Genomic DNA, 13,461 nt, shown 5'->3' on the forward strand with positions numbered 1-13,461 from the left:
GAGAGAATAGATGAATTTATAGTTCTTGCCTAAAAGTACTTAAGAAAAGCCCTTTAACACTCACTTATAGTCCAAAAAGCATTTTTAAATAATAAAAGCTCCTCTCTTTTTTAGTTGTTAAAAAGCTTTTAATCTTTTGCTTTCCAAAAGCTAGTCGCATCATTCCAAGCATGTAAGGTGACTTCGCGTTGCTTTCCTACCACGTGTCAGTACCACGTCATCAGTGCCACGCCACTTTTTTCGAAAAAAATTCCTTTTTTTTGTGCGTGTGCGTTTTTGCATATCAACAACCTTTATTTTGACGCTTTGGTGACAATTACACAAAGCTCAATTACAATATCTATATGCACTTACATGTAGACAAGTCCGTCCCCTATCCCCTTACAGTGACACCCCCTGTATGCACGTAACTGAGCATTGAATTTGAGACCTTCTCCTTGAAGCTTTGAGCTCCATCAAATCTTGAAGCTATTGCATTAATGGTTTGCATTGAAAATAATGTAGCCCTTGTAAGGCCAAGTCGCCACCTTTAATGAGCGAGGGACAACATGGCATTGAGTTGAGTAAACTAAGGGAAGCTACTCCAAAATTCTCTCAGCCAACGGCCATCTGACAACACACAAGTGGGGTGGATGAGGACACGATCAATTATGAAGTTTATGTACTGTAGTCGTGAGGATAGGTTGCAATGACACTGGGGGATGGAAAGCTCGTAAAAGGAGCTAGGTTAAGGCTTTGATTTGGATGCCTATGTGAATAGGAGGACTTGTGTAGAACGTGCTAGGCGAGTTCCATGGGGACCCGAGTTGGAAAGGTAAAGTAAAGGATTGATATATATATGAAATGCAAAAAGCATTTTTAAATAATAAAAGCTCCTCTCTTTTTTAGTTGTTAAAAAGCTTTTAATCTTTTGCTTTCCAAAAGCTAGTCACATCATTCCAAGCCTGTAAGGTGACTTCGTGCTGCTTTCCTACCACGTGCCAGTACCACGCCACTTTTTTTCGAAAAGAATTTCTTTTTTTTTGTGCGCGTGTGTTTTTGCATATCAACAACCTTTATTTTTGACGGTTTGGTGACAATTACACAAAGCTCAATTACAATATCTATATGCACTCACATGTAGACATATCCCCTTACAGTGATGCCCCCCTTGTATGCACGTAACTGAGCATTGAATTTGAGACCTTCTCCTTGAAGCTTTGACCTCCATAAAATCTTGAAGCTATTGCATTAATGGTTTGCATTGAAAATAATGTAGCCCTTGTAAGGCCAAGTCGCCACCTTTAATGAGCGAGGGACAACATGGCATTGAGTTGAGTAAACTAAGGGAAGTTGCAAGCTACTGCAAATTTCTCTCGGCCAACCGCCATCTGACAACACACAAGTGGGGTGGATGAGGACACGATCAATTGCGAAGTTTATGTACTGTAGTCGTGAGGATAGGTTGCAATGACACCGGGGGATGGAAAGCTCGTAAAAGGAGCTAGGTAAAGGCTTTGATCTGGATGCGTATGTGAACAGGAGGACTTATGTAGAACGTGCTAGGCGAGTTCCATGGGGACCCGAGTTGGAAAGGTGAAGTAAAGGATTGATATATATATGCAATGCAATGCAATTTCTTTGGAGGGGTTGCCCAACTCACCTACTTACCAACCGCGAAAGTGGCCGCCAATCAAGGCCGGCTTCCGAGAGCCGCAACCACCAGTGCGTGTGTACAGGCGCGCACGGTTGAACTTGTGAAGGTTTCTCTTTAATGTTCTGTCACCTGCCATGGCCATGCATGTACCGCTCCCCCCTGCGGTGACCTACCCCGTACTCCTTTCTCGAGAATCTTCTCCCCCCCCATTCACTCGAGTCCTCCCCTCTCTTGATCTCTGGCACCGTCCTTTTCCTCTCCTTCTACTTCTGTACTCCATCTCATCACGCTTCTCAGACCATCTCCTCTGTCCTCGCTGCCCTTTCATCCATTTTTCAGCTCCATTCTTGCCATACCGCAGCAGTTTCAGCTCTCATTCGGTTCGTTTCCTCCATTTTGTCCATTCCTGCAGCAGGTTAGCTGTATCTTCACTTTCTGGTGCAGCATCTGCTTTCCCATTGAAGAGTTTCCAACACTTTGTTGCAATAAGCTGAGCGAAGTTTTGGCCTGTGTGCTGCAAGAAATTGAGTAGCGTTTTCGTCTCTAATCGACCATTTACCTTCTTTGTTTCTTATCCGTTTCTGTTTGCAGGGTTCATTCCCTTGACTGCCCTGTGTTTCCAGGGCTTCTTGATCTTTGTTCCATCCAGCTTTACAGCTCGATCACGTTGAAGATATTGAACAGTTTTGCCTTCTGCTTTGGTGCTACAAATTTCGAGAGCTTCAATATTTTTTTAAAAGCATTACAGCAAGGGCTATCTGAGGCTGTTGCCTTGCTATCTCAAGTGTTTGCCAGTCCTTTCTCATAGTCTTTTCTGCACGGAATGGAAGCGCCATATTCAAATGGCTATGCAACCTCAAATGGCCATGGAAATGGCCATGTAAGCTTGAATGGCGACGAAAAGTTGCGTGTTGCAGCCACTCCGCCAGCAAAGAAAATGGCACAATCTGCAGAAGAACGCCTCGCTGATCTTCGAAAGTTCATTGGCAAGGCAGATGGTGATGCATTGCGTATTGTTGGCGTTGGGGCTGGTGCATGGGGCAGTGTGTTCGTAGCTATGCTCCAAGATGCTTATGGACATCTCCGAGACAAGGTACAGATCCGTATATGGCGAAGACCTGGCAAAGCAGTGGACAAAGCATCAGCAGAACATCTATTTGAAGTCATCAATGGAAGAGAAGATGTTCTCAGGCGTCTCATCCGAAAATGTGCCTATTTGAAGTATGTTGAAGGCCGGTTGGGGGACCGTACACTCTATGCTGACGAGATTCTGCGTGATGGCTTCTGCATCAACATGCTTGAAACTCCACTTTGCCCTCTCAAGGTTGTGACCAACTTGCAAGAAGCTGTGTGGGATGCTGATATAGTCATCAATGGTCTTCCTTCTACAGAGACTCGCCCTGTTTTTGAAGAGATTGGTCTATATTGGAGAGAGCGCCGAACCATGCCCATTATCATATCTTTAGCCAAGGGTGTAGAAGCTGCTCTCTCCCCTGAGCCTCATATTGTTACACCTACACAAATGATCCAAGATGCTAGTGAGTCTTGTATCTCTCTCCCTGTATGTGTTGCAATGCTTTTAAGTTTCCATATACCAAGTCAGTTAATCCTCAGGATTTCTAATTTTGTGTATTTTACAGCAAATATTCCAATCGACAAGATCCTGTATTTGGGTGGCCCAAATATTGCTGCTGAAATCTACAATATGGAATATGCAAATGCCCGAATATGTGGATCAGAGCAGTGGGGGAAGCCATTAGCAAGGTTTCTACGCCAGCCTCACTTCATGGTGTGGGAAAACCCTGATTTGGTGACACATGAAGTGATGGGAGGACTCAAGAATGTTTATGCCATTGGAGCTGGTACAAAATTTTTTGTTCTAATATTTTTTCTGATTGTTTTGCGATGTGACACCATGACGTGGAGAGTTTATTTTTGGTAGTCTTTCTTTTATAGCCTGCTGCAAAGTGTCGGGGGTTTTCTTGTAAGTCGTTTATTTATTAGAGTATTCTCTAATAAATAAAAGAGTACTTTTTTATAGCCTGATGGAGTTGATGGTTTATAGTCTTGTGGATGACTACCACGAGGTTATAAATTGCACATTCTTATAAGGTGAATTTGAGCATGTTCCTGGATTCATGTAGGTATATACTTTTTTATACTGCTTCAAAGTCTACAGGGTTTTCTTGTAACGAGTATACTTTTCAGTGAGACTGGAAGAGTGGAATTACCTTAGGTCCTTACATATTGGAAGCTCATGGCTACTCTCTGTTTTCCTATTTATGTTACATTATGTCAGGCTTCTTTCCAGCTTGACAAGTGCATTAAAGGCTAAATGCTTGAGTAGATTTTTTGAGGAAATCTGTGAAGTTATGTATTTGGCCCTTGTTATCCATGATAGAATGAGTATGTTACAACTCTTGATTTTTCAGGATGCTCTGTCAGGTGTTAAGTTTTGATTTGGTTTCCAGATTTTTCCAGATGCATGTGTCAGCTATGTTTGCAGCCATGCGTAAGTGATCATACAAAGTTAGTACTTCTATTGTGGCATGCAATGTTTGCAGTTTCTATTCCTCGTGAGCTAATAGGTTTCACTTTTCATAGATTGGTTAAGAGCATAGTGCTTAACACTTAGATATGGCACTTGATTGATGCTAGCCAAATCAAGAGGGAGGTCATCCTAGCCAGGCTGCCCCCAAACCCAATACTTCAAAAATTGTTTGTTGATGCTTGAATTGAACATGGAGGCAGGGCAGTTGTATTGTAGTTTGGGTGGAGCGTATTGATATTCTTTTGTGACTCATGAAATGAGGATTTGTTGATCAGATTGAAATGTTTGGAACTGAATAACGACAGGTATGGTTGCTGCCCTAACAAACGAGAGTGCTACAAGTAAAGCAGTGTACTTTGCACACTGCACATCCGAGATGGTTTTCATTACTCATTTGCTGACAGAAGAGCCAGAGAAACTGGCAGGCCCACTTCTTGCGGACACTTATGTTACACTTCTTAAGGGAAGGAATGCTTGGTATGGCCAAAAGGTTGCACAAGGAGAGCTCCGACCAGACATGGGAGATAGTTTTCAAGGAAAGGGAACAATTCAGGTAGAAACAGTACAAATCCACATTCATGTTGGATCTTACTTACCTTTTGCTGCTCTTTATCTTGCTGGATGAATGCTTGCTTTTACAGGGTGTTTCAGCTGTGGAGGCTTTTTATGAGATACTTCGACAACCAAGTTTGAATGTCGTGCACCCTGAGCGCCACAAGATGGTGGTTCCTGTTGAGCTTTGTCCGATCCTCCAAACCCTTCACAAAATCCTCATCAAAAGGTATTTTATAGCTTTTGCACTCTTCTAATTCTCCTATGTTGTCTTCATGACTTGTAAAATTGAATGCCGTTTTTCAGTAAGCTCCCTCCACCCTGCTGATATTTTGTACAGCATGATGGGTAATGTGTGAAAATGCAAATACTGATGTGGGACATTTTCCTAAATCTAGACCTCCATCCTCTAGTGGGTATCAAGGACAATTAATCTAGGCCATGCATGATGGAGTTGATAGCCTATTATGGTTTGTGAGTAGACATCCATGAGAATATGATAGCTTTCTTCCTTTCATCTAGTGAAAATGGATGGGGTATATGGTGCCTCAATGCACAAAGTAAAATCAATATCAAACCTAATATGCTAGCAGGCCTCTTAAAGGAGTGATTTAATTAATGCAATTCAATTGGAGATTTGATCTCATAGACAATGTCTGAACAATCATCTACACATACACCACGCTTAATTGGAAACAATCCTCCCCCCCCCCCCCCACGTGGCCGGCTGAAAAGAAAATGTCCTATGTGGAGTATTTGCATTACAGATACGAGAAAAAAGTAAGGTGGTGGCTGAAATATGTGGAAGTTAGGATTTGTGCTCTCTAATGCTTAAACAAACCAGAAACCGCATCTTCTTATTCATCTTCTCCGTCAATGAAGTTGTTCACTTTCTATGTCAATTTTGGCCTTCATTATCTGATTTTTATGGATCCTTGAAGTAGATCTGTTGTGCTGCTCCTCTGAACTGAATTACCCTACTGTAGGGTGCTTGTGGGCTTGTGTTTGCTGCTCTGGGGGCTAAAGTTGAAGATGATGAATAATTAACAAGGGATTCGGGGGGCTGCTCATAGGAATAATCCTTCCAACTACTAAAAGTTGGTCAGCCCTCTGTAGTCCTTGAAAAATATAATAAAAAACCCTGAAGTTGCTCATTTTACAACCCTAGTCTAATTTGCACATACTTAGGTTGCCCAAAATTGATAAACTGCCCCAAACCTGTTGATTTCTGCTCCATGCTATTTATCTCCTAACGCAAGTGTAGTCTTTCATTTGCTTTTTGGTTACCAGTTTGCTCATTCTGATAGGCCTTTTGTCTCCAGCCCTTGTGTGCAAACGCTAATCCTTTACTGATGTGTCCCCTGGAACTTCATGGTTGAGGGCTCACAATGGTCTCTCTCTCTCTCTCTCTCTCTCTCTCTCTCTCCCGCCCCCCTACAATTATCCTGGACACGGCCTCAGCAGTTATGACATGCATCTGCATCTGAGAGGGCATGTAATAGTAGTATTCAGCGTTGTTAATGTCAAGGTCAGTGGTAGGTCAAAATGGGTTTTTAGGCAAAATGTAACTGAATGATGGACCGTTTTAGTCCTTGACATGCATCTGCATCTGAGAGGGCATGTAATAGTAGTATTAGCCTTGTTAATGTCAAGGTCAGTGGTAGGTCAAAATGGGTTTTTAGGCAAAATGTAACTGAATGATGGACCGTTTTAGTCCTTGACTGATAAGACTGGAGATTGCGGTCAGATATTTAAGTCTATAGATGGTATTAAGGTGTGCAATTTTAACTGTCATGCTATTCTATTTTGTGCTCTTGTTGCTCAGTCATTTTTCAAACATGTATATTTATTATTATGGCATTTTGGTGTTTTGACAAAGTTTTAAGTCATCATGGCATTTGTTGATGGAGAGAGAGAGAGAGAGAGAGAGTTGATGGTGCCATGCTTACAGAGAGGCCTATGCGGAGGCTATATTGGAAGCTTTAAGAGATGAAAATATGTACGATCCAAGGCGGCGGATTGAAGTTGCTCAAGACAAGGGTTTCTACTTGCCACAACTTCTTGGAAGCCCTCGGGTATCACAGCTGAAGTGAAGCATGCAGCTGCTGATCCTGCATTTTGAAAGTGATTCTTCAAGGATGGGATGTGCAGTACACACTTCAATGCTTGCAGCCATTCCCACACCAGAACAGGATGTATATATTTATATTTTCTGTGTTCTAACATATGTAGAAGCATAAAGGGGTCTTGTCTTGGGGCAATTCTTGTAAAGCTGTCCTCTATGCAAAAGAAAAACAAAGTATTTTAATGTTAACAGCACAAACTGCGGATTCCCCGACAGATTTTCGACTCCTGCATCTCGAAAAGCTACACGCCTGCGCTCAAAGCTGGAAATCAGAATCCACCACAGACGCCTCCAATCTGTGCTCTCCAAGTTACGAGCTCACATGCGAAGCAGGAGGTCGTGAGCTCCCCATACTATATGCCTAAGCGCTGTCTGTGTGTACAACCCCCTCCATTTCGCCTCCCTTCACTTCGGCCTTCTGCCCGCTTGCCCCCTACTGTTGCGTCTCCCTTCCCTCTCTCCCTCCCTCCCTCCTCTTGCTTTGCCTTTCTCCACCTCTCAGCGCCCCCTAATTCTCAGCACATTTAGGTGCGAGCGTATCCCCTAGTTCTGTTCAAGTCAGTACAGGATATTTTCACACCAATGTTAAAAGCCGGCCTTTCCACTGTAGATTAGGACTATCCTCCTCCTCCACCGGTCGGGAGAACAAACCTTTTCTCCCATGATGAGCTTACGACCTTTCAGGCAGATTTTGACAAAGAAGTCAAGATCACACCCACTCAATGGGAAGATTTGCGGGTCTCATCTTTCTGCTCTCAAGCTAGGTATTCAGAGCTTGACTCGCACTTTACTGATGTTCGCTTGCTTGGAAGGGGCTTCTTCCAAGCTTTCCATTCGATGGAGGCAACCTCAGACACTTGAGACCAGCCAGTTTCTTCTTGGCCCGAGGAAACTGTTCTGATGATATGGCTCAACGGTGGTAAAGGATCACGACTTTTGTCCGACCTTCCTATGTTCCTCCGGCTCCCTAGAAGTTTTTGGCTTCCATAGGGACAGCCTTTGGACAGGTTCTGGAAGTCCCCCACCCTTCCAGTGACACATTCCAGGCTGCAGCAACTGTCATGGCCAGTGTTGATGGGTTCCACGAGTCATGATACTTGTTAGCTATCCTTGCTTCACAGATGATCATGTTGAAGGAGAAAGCACAGGCGGAAGCATAAACAGGAAATATATGAGAGTGCAAAGGAGATTAAGAGAGTTGGACAAGATCACCTTTTATAACAGCAGTAAAGCTTTACAATGGCAATGGCCAGCAACTGATCATTGAACTATGTTCAAGGGAAGTGGATGAAAGAGTGAATAATGGGGAACTCCTTATATAGTGCAAGAGGAAATTGGCCGACTGTCTCTAGGGTTGGTTGATTGGCCTTGGATAAATAAATAGGAGAAAAATCCAGCAAAATCCTAGATAAATAGTAAAGCCCCATTGAGATGCACTATTCTAACACCCCCTCTGTAGCTCATAGTGTGCAAGAGTCGGAGCAAGATAAGTCGATGAAGTTGCAACCATGGACCCTCCAGCACCGCGAATACTGGAATCACCTTGGAGAGAGCACCCACCAACCTGTTTCCTCGAAACAAGGTGCCACCACACCCTATATATGGTTCTTCGACTTCCCATGCTCTTGCATATGAGATAATCCACCACTTCTAGTCATGCGATTAGCTCTCTGTAGTGACCTGTTAGCTCACAAACATGTTTCACTTAAAGCTAGTTGCACCCCATGTCTTGACTTTTGTTAGCTCACAAACTTCACTTAAAGCTAGTTGCACTCCGTCTCTTGAGTTTTGTGCAGGATCCCTGTGTCACCTCTCTTAGCATGTAATTGGCAGGGTGCTTGTTGAATATCTCTCTGCACACAAGTTTTCTGTCCTTGTGAGCATCATCGTTAATGCCAACTCCCCTATCTTGATCTAACATCCCCTACCTTGTGCTCAATGGTGTCTCTCGAGCGAGCACTCACTCAGGCTGCTTCTCTGGTCTAGAAGTTGACGACCGTGACCTCTCGTGGATCGACTTTTTCATGCACACGACATCTTTCTCCAGAAAGCGTAACCTCTCCTCTAGTTGATGCGTGACATCTTTCTCCCCTTCTTGTGACGTCATCTAGCTTCCTTAGCTCCTCCACCCTTCGCCTTCTATCATAGCACCCGCTCTAGGATTCGACTGCAGCCTCTTTCTTGAGCCTGTGACCATGGATGGACTCGAGTTCTTCACTTAGCAATGGCGATCACCCTGGCAATGGCGATCACCCTAGCTCCACAATCCTTCGACTTACCCCTTCGCATCCCCTTGAGCTCGCGGGCAGAACGCATTCACCGCTCCGCAAGGACTCGCGCTTGAAATGATGTTTGCATGTTTGGCTGATAAATCTTACTACACATCAGCAAAACATGTACATTTATTAGCATTTATTCATTATTAACATTTATCCACACATCATTACCATATAAATGGCTAGTGTGAGATCAGTCTCACTACCATTATGTCAGAGAGGTTGCATGCAAGAGAAATCGGCCTTGTTTGTCTCCACACATGATAACATTGCCAATCTGTTCACCAAGGCATTCCCTAGGGAGAAGTTTAAAGCTTTTTGAAAAGCTTTAAGCCTGCAATCTTTTGGAGATTACTTTACGAGATCTCTATACATGTTCGCATCATCACTACAGAGGGGATTTGTGAGATTTGTAGTAGTGAGCAAGTGAACTAGAAATAGCAAGGCACTTTTTATCTCCACACTGAAGGGGTTTTTTTTCCTCGCATGTAAACTAGGGATAGCGGGACACTTTTTACCTCCACACAAGAGTTTTTCCCTTGCTTGTGAAGACACTCTTTTAGATTGTGTAAAGGTAACTTATTAAGTTACTCACTTTTGTCCTTGGATCCCTATTAAGTTACTCACTTTTGTACTTGGATCCCTATTATATGCATTGAGTATGCTTTGTGTGCTTCGTTGCAAAACCTAAACCTAACAGCAGTCCTAAAAATCAATCCAAATGGGTTGTAAAGTTGTTACAAGATAGTGAAATTGAGTAGCACATACATGGTAAAACACATGCACGTAACGCACTAAGTTCTATCGTGGTGTTAATTGATGAGTTATATCTTGCATTAGAAAGAAATTAGACTCAAAAAGTGTCCTCTAAAGAATCTTTTTTAGAAAAAAGGGGGCCATGGTGAACCTTATATATTTTATGTCAAAACCTTGACATGAGATACTACTATTGGAAAGCCCTTGAAAAGTATACTAAATTCACCAGTTGATATGCTGAAGTTATGTCTTCCTCATTAAAAGGTGGATTCCAATGATTGTGACATCTATGTTACGTGGATGTCACAATTGTTAGAATTTATCTTTTTAGTAGGGAAGGCATAACTCGAGTATATCAACTTCAAATTTGACGAAGGTAGTAGATTTAGAATCTACTTTTCAAGGGCTTTCCAATGGTATGTCACATGTGGAGGTTTTGACATAAGATACATAAGGGTGAGCAATGCTCCTTTTTTTAAATAGAAAAGTAATGACATGCCTCTTCTTAGAGGGTCCTTTTTTTTTAGAGAAGTGTTGAAATGACTCTTCTTAGAGGGTCCTTTTTTTTAGAAAAGTGTTGAAATGACTCTTCTTAGAGGGTCTTTTTTAGTCCAAATTTTTCTTAATCCATATTGTCAAACTAGGAAGTTAAGAAATAGCTATGTTCAAGTAGAAGGAATATGATTTCATTATTAAAAATCATACTTGGGAGTTGGTTGACTCACCTACAGGTAAAACATTATGGTAAATCAAGTGGATTTTACAAAGTCAAGTATCATGCAAATGGTATCATTTATGAATACAAAGTTTGTTTAGTGGTTAAAGGCTATACACTAGAAGAAGACATAGACTATGACAAAAAAATTGCTCGTATAGGAAGGTTGAGAACAATTCATAGCTTGATATGAGTGAAAGATATTTTGGTTATAATTGAGTGTTGGGACATAATACAAGGAGAAAAAAGAAGAACTTCATTTAGTTTGGAAAAAGTGTGGAAGAGGAATAAAGAAAATGCATTGTATCTCATTAGAATGAGTGTTCAAGACACCACGTTGAATCAATTAAGTGGTATGGATACATTAAAGGATGTTGGGATCACTTAAAAAACACATATGAGTCAAAATCAGATTCAACAAAGATCTAGGTTGTAGAATCAAAACAGTCATGTATACTTTAAAGTTGAGAGACTTGTATAATTAACTTTTGGTCATAGGAGAAATAGTGAACTTAAAAAAATGTGTGATAATAATTTTGAATGGATTAGGGGAAGGTTATGAGAACCTTGTTCAAAGCATAGTAGTCTAAAGGAATAAGCAACTTTTGATAAACTTCCAACTATCTCATTGGAAACCGAGCATAGAATATATATGCAATCAAGGAGAAAGCGGAGCTTCTCATATTGTTTAAATCTATCCCAATAATCAACAATTGTCCATCTTTGCCTTTTGAAAACCATGGAGGACAATCATAGAGAAACCAATTTGCCATTTCATCTAGTAAAGGTTACAATCACAAAGATTAACAACAATTACAAAAAGAAATCACAACAAAATGGTACAGCAGGGAGAATGAATAAGACATTGAGGATTGTACAAGAAACGTGTTGTGAGAGAAGCATGTACCTAATTAATATCGATCCTAAAGTAATTTACACATCTTGTTACTTGAGAAACAAATTACCTGACACAGAGTGTAAAATGTTACACACTCTATAAAGTACTCACAAATCATAAACCTACAATCAATCATTTGATATTTTTATAGTTGTGTTGGTTTATTTATATTATTGTGATAAGTTCAAACAAATCTTGGTACAAAATCAAGGACAAGACTTGAAGTAACACAAGATACAGAAGTGACTCAGGAAGAGGAAGAGGAAGAAGAAGAAGACTAGTTAATGAGAGAGAGAGAGAGAGAGAGAGAGAGAGAGAGTCTATAGGGAGGTTCTCGAGTGTTGGCTGACTAGCATATGGGAGAGATAGTGGACTCAGGAGATAGAGAGGGGCCTGGGGACTGGCACTAATGCGAGAAAGAGTGAGATAGATAGAAAAGGAACGGAAGAGATGTTGCAAGGAAATAATGACTGGATAACTATACATACATACTAAAAATCAAATAGTGAAAGAAAATACTTGGCCACCACAAGAGTGCTTAGATATGACATCCACAAGCTATTCACAAGCCCTTGAGAATGATGATACACCTAAGGCCTTACTTCACAAAAAGACTTATGGTCATGGTGGCGCTCAATGCTCATATAGTCATAGATTGCATGGACAAGAACTATGTGAAAGAAGAACTTCTAGGAAGAGTCTATTTATGGGATATGAATCCAAGTGTGGAGGCAACATGTGGAGAGGATGGTGTCACAAGGTGTGTGGCTAGAGATATAACAAGGTACATATCAACTAGCCATCCTAACCTAGTCAACAAGTATGAAGATGTGGTCCATGTGTCCAATGCAACATTCTCCACATGGCAAGAAAAGTTGGATGAAATCCACAATCTCACCAAGAATCAAAACGAAAAAGCCAACCAACACACTAACGGAGAAGGCATCTCTAAAAATCCATTTCCTTATACAAAGTTTAAAATTGCTAGAGTAGAATTTAAATAGAAAATCAGAAAGGCATGGTCTTTTGAGAGATTCCATTGCTTTCTATTTTCACAAAGTTTACTACCATGGAAATAAATTATTACCCTCAAAAGTGATGAAAATAGCTTATTTCCCTCTCATAATTTAAGGTAATAGCACGAAAAATTCTTAGCTTAGATCCATCAACAATCAATAGAACAGAAATTGACCATTTAGACAATCATCAACAATATATTTTAACAAGAATAGCTAAAGGATATTTGAGTGACCACGGCATCATATACCTCATAAAATAGACCCTAAACAACAAATTAGGCAGGACATGTTTGCTATGGCAACTTGTTATACGAGCTATATAGCTCCTAATATGGGCTTCTATGGCCACCATCTAGGCCACTCTCAAAGTCATTCCAAATAACACTAAAAAGCTTTCAAATTGGCCAACAATGGGCACTTAAAGTTCAACAAAAAAGAAGGTTTGAAGAGGGAAGGAGCTTGTGGAAGTGTGTGTTTGCAGAGAGAGAGAGTGTGTGTGTTTGCAGAGAGAGAGAATCGTGTTAGGTAGAGAGAGAGAGAGAGAGAGAGAGAGAGTGATAGAGGATTGAGAGAGAATTGATAGCTGTTCAAATTGTGTGTGTATATAGAGAGAGAGAGAGCGAATCGCGTGGGAGGGGGAGTAAGAGAGAGAGAGAGAGAGAGAGAGAGAGAGAGAGTTATTGGATGGTCGTTCTCCTATTGTGTGTGTAGAGAGAATTGTGTGGGAGAGAGGGGATTCAAAGAGAGATCAAAGTATATATATATATATATATATATATATATATATATATATATATATATATATATATATATATATATATATATATATATATATATATATATATATAACTAATAAATATATACAATACTTATATATTTATTAGTTATATATATATAATGTAGGCCTTGAAAAAAAAAGTAGATCTTTTTGTA

At 40.9% G+C, this 13,461-nt stretch overlaps 1 protein-coding gene across 3 annotated transcripts; it reads left to right on the forward strand.

Annotated features, from left to right (window-relative positions):
- Window positions 1-1,617: 1,617 nt before the first annotated feature.
- LOC147632807 (putative glycerol-3-phosphate dehydrogenase [NAD(+)] 1, cytosolic) lies at window positions 1,618-6,980 on the forward strand. Of its 3 annotated transcripts, none has more exons than XM_086807685.1 (6): window positions 1,618-2,051; window positions 2,228-3,174; window positions 3,277-3,498; window positions 4,493-4,740; window positions 4,829-4,968; window positions 6,691-6,980. In XM_086807685.1, exons 2-6 carry the CDS (start codon window positions 2,460-2,462, stop codon window positions 6,830-6,832), a joined length of 1,467 nt encoding a protein of 488 aa, XP_086663811.1. In that variant the 5' UTR covers window positions 1,618-2,051; window positions 2,228-2,459; the 3' UTR covers window positions 6,833-6,980. The 3 variants fall into 3 exon arrangements, with proteins under 3 accessions (XP_086663811.1, XP_086663812.1, XP_086663813.1); XM_086807686.1 differs by having other exon boundaries at window positions 1,853-2,016; XM_086807687.1 differs by having other exon boundaries at window positions 1,896-2,164; window positions 2,260-3,174.
- The last annotated feature ends 6,481 nt before the right edge of the window (window positions 6,981-13,461 follow it).

Source organism: Cibotium barometz, chromosome 13 (assembly GCF_041138505.1).
Source record: "Cibotium barometz isolate CiBa-2024 chromosome 13, ASM4113850v1, whole genome shotgun sequence".
In the NCBI taxonomy this organism is placed as follows: Eukaryota; Viridiplantae; Streptophyta; class Polypodiopsida; order Cyatheales; family Cibotiaceae; genus Cibotium; species Cibotium barometz.

What these genes read in the sequence shown, in the direction of transcription:
- LOC147632807 (XM_086807685.1), top strand. Translation starts at nt 2,460, where the DNA reads ATGGAAGCGCCATATTCAAATGGCTATGCAACCTCAAATGGCCATGGA. An exon ending in TGTTTATGCCATTGGAGCTG is followed by an intron (nt 3,499 to 4,492) that starts GTACAAAATTTT and finishes GAATAACGACAG; the next exon opens with GTATGGTTGCTGCCCTAACA. An exon ending in AAGGAAAGGGAACAATTCAG is followed by an intron (nt 4,741 to 4,828) that starts GTAGAAACAGTA and finishes TTGCTTTTACAG; the next exon opens with GGTGTTTCAGCTGTGGAGGC.